Here is a 15,369-nt window from a genome sequence, read left to right as displayed (position 1 = left end):
TGCCACATTCGGATGGTCGGCTCAGAATTTGGCCTCAACAACATGAAAGCATGGATCCATCCTGCCTTGTATCAGCAGTTCAGGCTGGTGGTGGTGTAATGGTGTGGGGGATATTTTCTTGGCACACTTTGGGTTCATTAGTACCAATTGAGCATCATGTCAACGCCACAGCCTACCTGAGTATTGCTGCTGACCATGTCCATCCCTTTATGACCACAGTGTCTCCATCTTCTGATGGCTACTTCCAGCAGGATAACACACCATGTCATAAAGCGTGAATCATCTCAGACTGGTTTCTTGAACATGACAATGAGTTCACTGTACTCAAATGGCCTCCACAGTCACCAGAGCTCAATACAATAGAGAACCTTTGGGATGTGGTGGAACGGGAGATTGGCATCATGGATGTGCAGCCGACAAATCTGCAGCAACTGTGTGATGCTATCATGTCAATATGGAGCAAAAGCTCTGAGGAATATTTCCAGTAGCTTGTTGAATCTACGACATGAAGGATTAAAGCAGTTCTGAAGGCAGAAGGGGGTCCGGTACTTGTAAGGTGTGCCTAATAAAGTGTGTGTAAATGTGTGTGTGTGCGCAACCTGAATATGATCAGTGGATGGAGTCTGATTAAGAGTCCACACACACACTCAGGGAGGTCAGTGTGTGTGTGGTTTGTAGGTGAGCCGTCACAGTCGATGGAACAGCTTCATTGGGATGCACACGTGAATGTGGAAGGCTGGTGTGCTTTTTATTCAGGTGGAGAGAGAGAGAGAGAGAGAGAGAGAGAGAATGTGTGTGTGAGTGAGGGGGTTTCTTCATTGAGTTTAAGGAGTGGAGATTCAGCAGACAGACAGAATCCCTGACGAAACAAATCATGCTCACGATGATCCAGTTGAAGAATATTGGTCTATTCTATATTCTATATAGGGTGACACGGTGGCTCAGTGGTTAGTACTGTGGCCTCACAGTAAGAAGGTCACTGGTTCGAACCTCGCCGGGGGTCGTTGGTGGAGTTTGCATGTTCTCCCTGTGTTGGTGTGGGTTTCCTCCGGGTGCTCTGGTTTCCCGCACAGTCCAAACGTTAGCACTATAGGGGAATTGATGAACTCAATTGGCCGGAGTGTATGAGTATGTGTGAATGAGTGTGTATGGGTGTTTCCCTGTACTGGGTTGCAGCTAAAATGGCATCTGCTGTGTAAAACATATGCTGGAATAGTTGGCGGTTCATTCCGCTGTGGTGACCTCTGATAAATAAAGGGACTAAGCTGAAGGAAAATCAATGAATGAATGATTTAAATCTGTAGCTCACACACACAAACACACACACACACACACACACAGTTATTTGAACACATTTATTCGATACAAATACATGATAGAAATGTGCTTGTCTGCTGGACTCACCGTTGCTCTTTCTCTGTTGGATTATAACTGCATATTAATCAGCGTGTGTGTGAGCCACTAATTGACATTCAGAACAGGTGTGTGTGTGTGTGTGTGTGTGTGTGTGTGTGTGTGTGTGTGTGTGTGTGAAGGTCAGTGTAGATCTCAGCACTGTTGCTCTGTATTCAGCGAACCTTTGATCTTCTGCTTTGTCCTGTCTGAACCGTCCTGACAGCGCGCACACACACATCTAGGGTCTTGTATGAACATAATGTCATCTATGGAGAACTGAGAGCCAATCAATTGCATTGTTCAATTTCAAATTCATTATCAATTAGTCCTGTCAAACGATTGATCACAATACAAAATAAACGGTAACATATATATATATATATGTATTTAAATTATAATTTTTTTTGTATATAAAAATAAACATTTAGCACTGAAGATTTTATTTGAACTGCAAATGAAGTGCTTTGTACACACCTGGCAACCCAGGCTGGGCTCGGGGGTTGCGTGTCACTCGGTTGCTTGGGCAAGTGTGACGTTTTTTTATTTGTTTGTTTTTTCCTGGAGTTCAGCGACTGCCGCATCCAACAGAAGCTACAACTGCAGCCACACACAATAACCATGCTTTATATCTATGTGATAGACAACACTTCAGATATACTTGAAGTCATAATCGTCGTAAACACATGGAATGAAGACATGTGGAGTATTCATATATCAGTCGCAATATTTTAAGATTTAATTTTGCCATTTTTTAGATGGGACGGTATTGAGAGAGAGACGGGGGTAGGGTTGGGAAATGTCCTCGAGCCGGGATTCTAACTCGGAACGCCCTGATGTGCTACTGCACCATATGTCGCCGCACTCACCACTAGGCTATTGTGCCGACTCAGCCGCATTATTGAAGCGCAGAGTAAAGACCGTAGCCAAACTATTACTGCTGTGTAGGTCTTTGACCTGCCGCATTTAACGACAGGATAAGACATACACACGGCTGTTTGACACCTGCAGAGTCAGTAAAAGACCACAGAAACATCTCCATTGAAAGTGTCTCATCTTGTGGAGTAAGCGTCTCATCAAACCCCTAATGATTACAAACATAGTTTATTTATAATTATTTTTCAAATGTGTATATATATATATATATATATATATATATATATATATATATTAGACAATATTTGTTTGTGTATTTATATAATAAAATAAATATACACCATTCATGCATATATATTATGTTTATACAAGCCCTTATTTTGGGTGTGATTAACCCTTTTATAGCACTAATCTCAATGCGTGTGTGTTTTCAAAAAGAATTAAATGTGGCCAATTGATCTGTAAGCACAATAAATCACATTAAATGATTCATTCATTCAGTTTATATTTCGGTCTAGTGCTGTATATTAGAATGTTTACTGTCAAAGAGCTGAAAATAGCACACAATTATAATATTTAATAAATGTGAAAAACTTTAAGGCATGTAAAGCAATGTTTATCATTCAAATGACATGTTCATTTGTAGTGTCATAATATTGTACATACTGTATGCACCAATGTATGGGTTTGTGTATGCATGAATTAACTAAACTAACAAGCGTGACTGCTCAAATTAAACATGCATTAAATTCTGTGTGATATTCAGAGTTGCTCAGTGTTACATCAGAAATGAAGTATACATATTTTGCATGTTCTTGTTAATGTGTTAAACAGTGATAGTCACAATAATAACCACCTCTCTCCCTCCCTTTCTGTGTGTGTGCAGTATAAGCAGGTGGAGCAGTACATGTCCTTCCATAAGCTGCCAGCAGACATGAGACAGCGGATCCATGATTACTATGAACACAGATACCAGGGCAAGATGTTTGATGAAGAGAGCATTCTGGGAGAACTCAATGAGCCACTGAGAGAGGTGAGGACACACTGATGAATGCTGGGAAAACTGCATAAACACACACACACTCTATACTAATGCTACTGTTTATGAATGCATGCATTTACTGTAGGTACTGGATACTCATACATAAACTGGAGTTGGAAGTATGCTTGTTGCATTAAGATATGTATGCATACTGTATATTAAAGAATACATGCTTTAATATAGACATTCAAAAACTCTAAAAATACACAGATACGAGGACCAATGAGATTTGACCCACTGCATAATTTCATTCAACAGTTAGAAAACTGTATAGTGCTTTATATTACTACAATTCACAATGAAGAACTGTATAATATCTAGCACGTTTTCAGTTGTGTAGCAGCAGAACTTGTCATAATGTGCAATATTTCATGTATGCAATCCGCTGGTCTCACTCTCTCCCACTACTGTATGCTCAGTGTTTGGCCGGCGGCGTGCAGGAGTTACACTTATTACTAAGCCTTACTTACATACATGCTATTTCAGACTGAATGTTTAGAGTAGTGGTGAACAATATAGGGAGCACGTCACAGGCTGTCATTGTTAAAAAATGACCCAATGTGAATATAAAAGCAACTTCAGCTCAGTAAAGCAGGCTAGGATGAATAGCGCTATTTACTGATGCTGTGTTGTTAAATTAAATATAAATCTACATTATTGATGCTGTAAAAGGCTCTTTATGGTCAGCGGCAGTAGCCTAGTGGTACTGCGCGCTGACATATAGCACCAACATGTTCATGGTGACCCGAGTTCGATTCCCGGCTCGATGTCCTTTGCCGATCCTTCCCTTCTCTCTGCTCCCAATGCTTTCCTGTCTGATTACTCTACTGTTCTGTCATAATAAAGGTGAAAAACCCCTTAAAAAAATAATTATAAAAATAAAGGTCCTTAAAATAGCCACATCAATCTTTCACCAGAAGATTTGAGTGGCTGAACAACACTTCTGTGCATATAACCCATTCATAACAACACAATCTACATCAGCTTTACGAGACTAAAAGAGTTTTAAGACAGAACATGACCTGTCTAACAGAAATACTTCAGCCATGGTGTCGTCCTTCCTCCAGCGTGCAAAACTCACTCCAATATTGATTTAAGAGTTTAAAAAATTTGATTCATTGGCGCCAATAGCCTAGTGGTTAAGTGCGCCGACATAGCACCAAGGTGTTCACGGCGACCTGAGATCGATTCCCAGCTCGAGGTCCTATGCCAGTCCTTCCCCTCTCTCTGCTCCCAATGCTTTCCTGTCTGTCCCTCACTGTCCTATAACATTAAAGGTGAAAACCCCTAAAAAATAATTATATAAAAAAAAAAAGGTTTTGATTCAGCATTTGTTTTTACCGCTCTCAGTCGTGGTTCACGCAGATCTTCATGAACAGAGGTGCACAGTTTGGGCTACTTATCAGAATTATGGGAATTGTCGGCCTGACATTATTGAATTGAATGAACATTTGTTAGTCTTGTGCCTTACCCAGAATATAAAAACACATATAAACACATTTATATTATTTACTTTAATCATTACTATTAGACTGTGAAGAGACTTTCAACCTGCACAACAAAACATGTTTCTATCATCTACTGCACCTTTAGGAAATACTGGAACTCAATTGTGATTGTGAAATGAGTGATTTTCTAGCCTATTCGCTTTGTTTTTGATCAGTCAGCCTATACGTTTTTGCTTTATTAATTATTCATGCTTTAATATTGCTGTCAATCAAAACACATTTTTAAAAACCTTTTCTGATGCTTTTTCCTATATTTTCCTGTTTATATTGTGAAAGCATCTGCATTAATGTACAATCTTAACATTCTCTACAACTCTACAGTTATGAGTAGACCAACATGGAATCTGCGCCCACAGATTTTTAGGCCATCATTAATTCTGTTTATTTACTTGTGTAAACTTGTGTAAATTAATATTTATTCAGTTTTTAAATTAATTACAGTAATAATATTGACTAATATGAATATGTTCATCTGATTTATGTACAATGCAGTGTAAGGTTTTATTAATATGTAATTTTATTTTGACCAAATACCTAATTTAAATTTTACCAAAATTCTGCGCAGAAATAGCAAAAAACATCCGCAGCTTCCATCTGGCCTTAGTATTGAGGACCAATGAGATTTGACTGTGGGCGGAGCTACCCAGCACGATGCTGAGGAAAATTAATAGTTTTCACGTGTCATACCATCAGGGGGAACTTGGCAGTCAAAACATTTCTATCTCCCGCCGACCACCAAGTCTTGGGCTCTTTTTTTTAGCTAAAGAAAATGGATAATTATTATGTAATAGCATCCCTGCAGGCATAGGACGTCAACATGACGACATATTGACGTTGTACCCCAACGTTGTGGGGACGTTGGATTTTGTTTGAAAATGAAAATCAGGTTGACGTCAGAACCTAAACGTCAGGTCAATGTCCAATGCCCAACCTAAAATCAACCAAATATCAATGTCTAATCATGTTACACCTTGACGTTGTGTGGACGTTACCACTATGGCATCTATCAGATGTTGGATTTTGGTCACTTTCCAACACAACCTAAAATAAACCAAATATCAACGTAATTTGACGTTCTCTAAATAACACTGTCCTTAGATGTTGGCTAAACCTTGAATTTTGGTTACCTGACATCATGACCTAAATCTAACCTAATGTTAATGTCTTATAATGTTGTGTGCCTGCTGTTAGCGTTACTAACAGACAAGAGACCCGCCTGGGCTGTGCTTCTGCAGATTTCCCTCACAGAAAGAGGAGCCAGAAAGGAAATATTTCTGGATTTGTGTCATATCGTAGCATCATTGACGTTTGCATGTTTTTTATACAGTTTCTATTTTATTTTTTGCTGATGAAGTGCAATCAAAAGTATAAAATAAAATGCAAAGTGTAAACACCAGAAGTGATTGAATAGAGTTTCCCTACCAGTAAATTTTAATCTAAGCAACAACAACAACAAAAAACACCACCAAATAGAGAAGCATACACTAGTGTATAAACTGCAGAGGATTATCCACAAGATGCATGTAAAAATCACTGAATTATAGCTCTGATGACTGAAAAATGGCTGAAAATAATGCAGAATATGGATCGCAGGCGCCAACAAATTATAGTTTGCGATCATATCTCTGTTTCTATCTGTTGATGTGTGATACAAATATTTGTAGCTTGAAACAGACAAAGATATGAGCAGATTCTCTGGATTTCTATGCTGATCTCAGTGTAGCTGCCATTACGGCTCATTATTACGGGCCAGGTTTCAGGTAACGTGACTGAAAACTGTCAATAGAGACCAAACTATTATTCTGTTCATGCAATATTATGCATTTTATGTATAACCTCAATACTCTATTAAACGCATATTGGAAATGTACAGGGTGGGCCATTTATTTGGATGCATCTTAATAAACTTATTGGGAATTTCACAAGAAAAAGCAATGGTGTGCTTGGTTTTAACGTAACTTTATTCCTTCATGAGCCCCCTCACATATACTACTGTGCCTCAAACAGGACGTTAATATCAACCATTCCCATTTTATTAAGGTGTATCCATGTAAATGGCCCACCCTGTACATTGAATATTAAGTATGCAAGCCACAGGATGGAAACAGCATCCTATCATATCATATAAGTTGCACTGCTTAGCTTTACAGTGATGCAAATAAATTCTGTCATTTTCTAATGTATTTGCTTTCTGTTTGATCATTAACTTTGCTGTTGACTTCACAGGAGATCATAAACTTCAACTGTCGGAAGCTGGTAGCGTCCATGCCACTGTTCGCCAATGCAGATCCTAATTTTGTGACATCGATGCTCACTAAACTTCGCTTCGAGGTCTTCCAGCCGGGCGACTACATCATACGAGAAGGAACCATCGGGAAGAAGATGTACTTCATCCAGCATGGCGTGGTGAGCGTCCTTACCAAAGGAAACAAGGAGACCAAGCTGTCGGACGGATCCTACTTTGGAGGTACAAATGAATTGCAAACATGCAGGGTGTCCGTGGGGTCTTAAAATGTCCTATATTTAAAATTAGTTTGTGTGCTGTTGGGGATGTTTTCATCCACTCTGATAGAATTTTGAGTCTTAATTTGGCCACAACTTTCTCTGTTTCAGCACATGTGATGATTTTTGCTGACAAATCTTATTTTGACACATATATTTGGAAAGTTTTCAAAAATTCATCAATACAGTGTGGGTAAATTGACTCTCCTTTGGTTATGTTGGGGCTGTTTTGCCCCAATGACTTCCATTATAATCACATTTTTTAATTGCAAAGGCATGACAGCAGATAATCATGCCTTCTTGATTGTTGCTGGTTTCCCCTAAATTTGGACAGTACACAAGGGTTAAAGCTGATCTGTCCAAAGTAGGACCCACGGGCCAAAGTTGGCCTATTGTAAGCTTTGATATGGCCCACCATCCCATCTGAGAGTAGAGTGAGAATGACGGAGAGGGTTGGGGTGAATGCCTTTAACACAGAGATCGTCGTTTCGAATTTGACGTAACCTTTTTTGTTTGTTTTGATGCTGAAATCTGAATTTTCTGAATCTAAATCTGATTTTTTACAATGTAAATACTGTCACTCGACGGACTACACAGAAGACATCGGCACACAAGTATTATTAAATAAATTAGGAAATTACCAACGGCAACTATATTTACCTTCACCCCACTAGCCTCAATTAAGTTTGTTTTTTCCCCCCTCATAAAATGTTTGGGCACCCCTGGTTAAAAGTTTTTAATCTACTAAGATATTGTGTTGTGGGTCTCATTGTGTTGTGTGGAAATCATTTCATATAGGTCTTCAGTTTCCTATGTTCAATTCAATTCCCCTTTATTTGTATAGCGCTTTTACAATGTAGATTGTGTCAAAGCAGCTTCAGATAGAAGATCAGAGTAAATAGGAACAGTGTAGTTCAGTTTGTAGTGTTTAAGTTCAGTTTAGTTCAGTTCAGTGTGGTTTAATAATCACTACTGAGAGTCCAAATATTGAAGAGCAAATCCAACGATGCGCAGCTCTACAGATCCCAAACCATGCAAGCCAGTGGCGACAGTGGAGAGGGAAAAACTTCACCAATTGGCGAAAGTGAAGAATTAAAAAACCTGGAGAGAAACCAGACTCAGTTGGGCACGACCATTTCTCCTCTGGCCAAAAGTCTTGTGTAGAGCTGCAGTATAGGCGCTGGAGAAGCTGGACGTCAGCGAGACTCGTCTGTCCCCGGAGCGTCACAGGAATCAGTCTCATGTTCTCCACTCCTCCATGACCACCACAGTAGCTGCTCAGGATACGGCCTGGTCCAGGATTATGGAAACCTTGGGATCATCTCGTCGCTGGTCTTGGATCGAATCAGAATCTATGTCTATGTAAAGCTACGCAATCAGGCCTACAATACATCCAATCAAGTAATGTTTGTTTAAAAGTTCTCCATATATGGAACATAGACCATATATGGTGAGGACACTGATCTGGACAGACTTACCCGGAGATTCATTCATCCATTCATTTTCCTTCAGCTTAGTCCTTTTATTCATCAGGGGTCATCACAGCGGAATGAACTGCCAACTATTGCAGCATATGTTTTTACGCAGCGGATGCCCTTCCAGCTGCAACCCAGTGCTGGGAAACACCCACACACACTCATTCACTCACACACACTCATAAACTACGGCCAATTCCCCTATAGCGCATGTGTTTGCACTGTGGGGGAAACAGTAACCACTGAGCCACCATGTCACCCATTTACCTGAACATGTTTATTATTTAAAAGAATAGTTTTTAGAGAAAATATAATACAGGTATGTATACAACACATGGCACATAGTTGAAAATATGTTTCAAAAATCGAATAATTGACAAGTAAAAATCTTTCCGCTTGCCCAAATAGAACAGGGGAAAATCCTAAGTCTGAATTTTCATTTCATTTCATCCATAAAGGTCTTAAAAAGGTTTTCATTTGACTTTGTGGAACCTGCAGAACATGCAAATGCAAAAAGTAGATCATGTGCACACACACACACACACACACACACACACACACACACTTGTGCATTTATGCTTATGGGGACTTCCCATAGACATAATGATGTTTCTACTGTACAAGCTGTATATTCTCTCCTCTACCTCAATTTTACATTTGCATTTTTACATTTTCGTAATCCCTCATTCTGTGTGATTTATGAGTTGATTTATATATCCAAATGTGCTGGTATTTTGCTATACTTGTGGGGACATCTGGTCCCTGCTATGCAAGGAATACCAGGTATACACAGACACACACACACGAATACAGTGGAGCTCAGCCATTTCTCCGGCTTTAATATTCATAATGATGGATTAGCCAAAACAAAAGCTTTCTGGCTCTAAGCTCTCGGGACAGTCACCGAATCGTGGGATCGCCGCCGATAAGTGCCCTATTTCTGGAACATTAGCACAGATGCATGGAGAGCAAGGTTTGGGTCATTTCCGGTTATTCATTTTTTCTGCTCCTGTTGAAAACGCTCTGTTATTCAGTTTCCAAGATGAAACGGCAGCTCATTTCTGTGACTGACAAATGTGCTTTCTGTTCACGCTGTTTTAGACGTAATGAATAAATAAAGACGACACGTTTTTGTGTCCCGGCTGCACTGATGGTTTTGACAGTGTTTACTTCATATCGTTGTGAATTAGAAAAAGGCATGCGTTTGAGGAATATGAACTGTAAATAAACACTAAATGGACAGGTTTAGCAGTTTTGTTGATGTAAATGTGTTTTTATTGACACAAGGATAGATTAAATCAATGGCAGTAAAGAAATGTTAATGTTAAAAAGTCTTCTGCTTTAAATAAATGCTGAAACCGGAGAAAACCCACGCCAACACGAGGAGAACATGCAAACTCCACACAGAAACGCCAACTGACCCAGCCAGGACTCGAACCAGTGACCTTCTTGCAAGGTTATAATAGTTTTGGATTTTTCATTAGTTTTAGTTTCTATTTCGTTTTGACTTTTTGTTTTCAAATTAAGTTAGTTTTAATTAGTTTTAGAGGGAGATTTACTAGTTTTTATTAGTTTCTATATTTTGAAATTGCTTAGTTTTAGTTTACTTTTTATTAGTGTCAGTATTAGTTTTAGTTTCTTTTTCTAAATGAGCATATTTGTTAGGTGCAAGATTCAAAATCAACAGATTAAATATTGTATAATAAAAACTCAGCCATACATTTTTTGAAACCTGTATTCAGAGGACACATGAACACTATCATCTACCACTACCATCTACCCATCCTCAAATTCAAATACAACAGCCAACAAGACAGCAGCCTTAAGTACAATGGGTGTGCAAGGCTGATTCTGATGTTAGATACACAGTAGTGATGGGAAGTTCAGATATTTATCGCGGATGTTAGGACTCAACATTATGTAGTCAGCAATAGTAATTTCAGTCAATTAAAACATCACCATGATCTGAAAAATGTCTTACAGTAAAGTTTTGCAACCCAACTGAAGCACTATTCACTTATTTAAATTCCATTACGATTGTCTGTTATGAAATCAACTTACGTTTCACCAGATCCTCTCATTTAAGTCCTCTGTTTACCCGCGCTGCAGTTGTTGAAGTTGTTGAAGTTTAGTTCAGTCACAGCAGGCTGTCATGTACTGTTTGTGCTCGGTTCACTGAATCACGCATGCGCAGTTTTGTCAGTTAACTGCTCAAATTTGATCTTAGTGTAACGTCACTGTTCTGATAACTGAATAAGAGTATATATTGGACTATTTAGAGTTAGACGGGGTATTAGGCTTGTTAAAAAGTAAGTAGTTTGTGGATAAGTGCTTACTGAAGGCGCGAATCTTTTCAAATGATTCAGTTATACCGGTTCACTCAGAGGATCCGGTTAAAAAGATTCATTCGCGATCGCGATACAGAGATAAAACCCATTATTGGGCACAAACGTGTTAAAGTAATAGTTTTAAGTCTCTGTTTAATGCTGTCACCGTGCTGCTGTGATGTCCACTCGTTATTTTTGTCGGGGGAGCAACAGCGAGGATGACTGGAGGAGAACCAGCTAGTTCTTGCCAATGGCAGCAGGACTACAGACTCTGAGGTGCCGTACGGGTCAAACACCTGCAGCACGGAGTAAATAGATTTACTTCTAAAAGGCTTACAGTAAGATTATGTATTAAATACATTTATAATTTTAGTTAGTTTCAGTTAGTTTTGTATGTACACAATAGTTTCAGTTAGTTCTAGTTTTTTGAAAAACTCTCGTTTTTATTTTTATTTCAGTTTATTTAGTTAACGACAACTATTTTACATTTTAGTTTTTGTTTTTTCGTTCGTTTTAACTATAATAACCTTGCCTTCTTGCTGTGAGGCCACAGTGCTAGCCACTGAGCCATCATGATTATACCATTTAATTATGTGATTTTGTTACTGATTGATTATCACATTATTTATGTGATTGATGACCTTCAGTTGAGGTCAAAGGTCAGTACTGTCACTTATTCTGCGGTTTCTCATTCACCTCATTGTTATGGGTATTTTCTGATTAAATATTGATACATTGAGCAATATGTGACCCGCTGTGTGTCACTAATTACAGCTAGTGAATAGTGCATGTGACCTCTGACCTCCAAGACAACATTCGATCCATCTCCCCCGCAACACCAATGTAAATCTGCATTTCACACACAAGCTCCTGACCATTTTGAAATCTTAAAGTCGTTCCTGGCACCGATGCATGCTGGGAAAGGAACGGAAAGCCGTGGAGAATTAGTTTTTTAACCTGAGTTATTCACTCATGAAATTAATTTATGTAACGCCTCTACAGGGGGATGAGGCTGTTTATATTTATTACTTATCACATGATGCTGGCTTTGGCCAAAACAGCAGTGTAATAACTACAACAGATATCACCGTATACACTGCTAAAACTGCTTTTATTATTAAGAGCTTTTGTCTGGTTTCCAGTCCAAATAGCAAAAAAGTTCTGAAATCAAGAAGCATTTTCTAGCATTGTCTTGTTTTCAGAAATAATGAGTCAAAATGGAGTGAGCTGTTCCTTAAAAAAAGCAAAATACAGAACACTTACTGGCCACTTTATTAGGTACACCCGTCCAACTGCTCGTTAATGCAAATGTATAATCAGCCAATCACAGGGCAGCAGTGCCATGGTTGTTGGTGCCAGACGGGCTGGTCTGAGTATTTCAGAAGCTGCTGATCTACTGAGATTTTCACGCACAACCATCTCTAGGAAATATCCAGTGAGCGGCAGTTCTGTGGGCGCAAATGCCTTGATGATGCCAGAGGTCAGAGGAGAATGGCCAGACTGGTTCCAGCTGATAGAAAGGCGACAGTAACTCAAATAAGCACTCGTTACAACCGAGGTCTGCAGAAGAGCATCTCTGAACACACAACACGTCCAACCTTGAGGCGGATGGGCTACAGCAGCAGAAGACCACACCGGGTGCCGCTCCTGTCAGTTAAGAACAGGAAACTGAGGCTACAATTCACACAGGCTCACCAAAACTGGACAATAGAAGATTGGAGAAACGTTGCCTGGTCTGATGAGTCTCCATTTCTGCTGACACATTCGGATGCTCGGCTCACAATTTGGCCTCAGCAACATGAAAGCATGGATCCATCCTGCCTTGTATTTGCAGTTCAGGCTAGTGGTGGTGTAATGGTGTGGGGAAGATTTTCTTGGCACCCTTTGGGTCCATTAGTACCAATTGAGCATGGTGTCAACACCACAGCCTACCTGAGTATTGTTGCTGACCATGTCCATCTCTTTATGACCACAGTGTCTCCATCTTCTGATGGCTACTTCCAGCAGGATAACGCACCATGTCATAAAGCGTGAATCATCTCAGACTGGTTTCTTGAACATGACAATGAGTTCACTGTACTCAAATGGCCTCCACAGTCCCCAGAACTCAATCCAATAGAGCACCTTTGGGATGTGGTGGAACGGGAGATTGGCATCATGGATGTGCAGCCGACAAATCTCCAGCAACTGTGTGATGCTATCATGTCAATATGGAGCAAAATCTCTGAGGAATATTTCCAGTAGCTTGTTGAATCTACGACATTAAGGATTAAAGCAATTCTGAAGGCAAAAGGGAGTCCAACCCAGTACTAGTAAGGTGTACCTAATAAAGTGGCTGGTTAATGTATACTGCCAATGGGGCATGCATAATAATAATATTTCAAGGAGACAAAATTATCTTTCTTACACTATTAGAAAATCTCACTTAGTTTTGACCCCTTCTTTCTGAAAACAAGACATTATGTTCGCTTGTCATGGAAATGCTGCTTCAGTGTGCTGCTGTCCAGGTAGTGAGCTCAGTAGTGTTTACTACAGTCTCTCCTCATATAAATAAAGGAGTGTGAATGTGCCCTCTTGATTCCTGTTATCGTGCTGGGCATTAATGATTTAAATGCAGGGCTGATGATAATTATGGACGTGCTTCTTACATCAGGTCACATGACTCGCTCCAGTAATGAGAGTCTTATTGCTTTTGTATGTGGGTGTGTGTATGTGAGTTTGTGTGTGTGTACGTGAGTGCAGGGACGGACTGGCCATAGGGAGCACTGGGACATTTCCCGGTGGACTGATGGTCAGTCTGGCCTGACACCCCCCACCACCATCCCACCGATCACTCAAGTACATGTGTGTACATAGTGTGTGTGTGTAATTGTGTATGCATTTGCCTGTGTGTGCGTGCTTCTACATGTATGTGTTTACATGTCTGTATGAGTGTATGTGGGTGTGTGTGTGTTGTATGCGAGTTTGCATCTGTCGGTTTTTGGTTTTGTGTCTAAGGGTGTGTATTTGTGTGTGCATGTGTGTTTGCATGCATGCTTGTGTATACATGTGTGTACATATTGTGTGTGCATTTGCCTGTGTGTGTGTGCATGCTTGCGATTACATGAGTGTGTTTACGTGTCTGTATGAGTGTATGTGAGTTTGCATGTGTATTTGTGTGTGTAGTGTACTTGTGGTTTAGCGTTTGAGTGTATTTGTGTGTGTATGTGTGTGTGCACGTGTGACACCAGAACTAGTTTTGAAGTGAAAGGGGTTTCGTCATCACATGTCATTCCAGCTCATGAATATTAATTAAGGCACGCATGCTTTGCTGGACCATCCATTCATGTAGCTAATTAATATTCATGAGGCAAGACTTGACTTGTGATTTGTAATTCAGGTCTTGTGCAGATACTAGCTGAAAGGGCATCAGGACGCATCACACTGACCCAGCACCGACAGAAGATTTCACACCAACTTTTCTTTGATCAAATATTTTTCCTGTTATATTTCCGAGCACACTTAACCTGCATTTACTTTACTCAGAGTGTTTATCTGGACATCAGGTTTGAGGAGTCTGACCTCTCATATCAGCAAGACTTGATTGATTGATTGAAGTGAAATTCTGTTGACAGATTTTGATTGTTTCTATTGTCATTACTATGGATAAAAAAAAAATAGAAAATCTGCTAAATTATTTATTATAAATGTACAATTAAATAATACACACTCACCGGCCACTTTATTAGGTACACCTGTCCAACTGCAAATTTATAATCAGCCAATCACATGGCAGCAACTCAATGCATTTAGGCATGTAGACATGGTCAAGACGATCTGCTGCAGTTCAAAGCGAGCATCAGAATGAGGAAGAAAGGGGATTTAAGTGAGATTTGAACATGGCATGGTTGTTGGTGCCAAATGGGCTGCTCTGAGTATTTCAGAAACTGCTGATCTACTGGGATTTTCACACAACCATCTCTAGTGTTTACAGAGAATGGTCCGACAAAGAGGAAATATCCAGTGAGCGGCAGTTCTGTGGGCGCTAAAGCCTTGTTGAGGCTCACCCAAACTAGACAATAGAAGATTGGAGAAACGTTGCCTGGTCTGATGAGTCTCCATTTCTGCTGCCACATTCGGATGGTCGGCTCAGAATTTGGCCTCAACTACATGAAAGCATGGATCCATCAACAGTTCATGCTGGTGGTGGTGGTGTAATGGTGTGGGGGAGATTTTCTTGGCACACTTTGGGTCCATTAGTACGAATT

General features: G+C 39.8%; 1 protein-coding gene across 1 annotated transcript in view; it reads left to right on the top strand.

The window, feature by feature from the left end:
• Positions 1–15,369, top strand: part of hcn4 (hyperpolarization activated cyclic nucleotide-gated potassium channel 4) — a 168,937-nt gene that overhangs the window by 130,927 nt on the left and 22,641 nt on the right. The window contains exons 5-6 of the mRNA XM_056478009.1: positions 3,155–3,301; positions 7,045–7,285. Of these exons, the coding sequence (XP_056333984.1) occupies positions 3,155–3,301; positions 7,045–7,285 (388 nt within the window). The remainder of the gene's footprint in view (positions 1–3,154; positions 3,302–7,044; positions 7,286–15,369) is intronic.

Source organism: Danio aesculapii, chromosome 18, assembly GCF_903798145.1.
Source record: "Danio aesculapii chromosome 18, fDanAes4.1, whole genome shotgun sequence".
Lineage (NCBI taxonomy): Eukaryota > Metazoa > Chordata > Actinopteri > Cypriniformes > Danionidae > Danio > Danio aesculapii.
The sequence above is the reverse complement of the archived record's forward strand: the minus strand, read 5'-3'. Positions and strand labels throughout refer to the sequence as shown.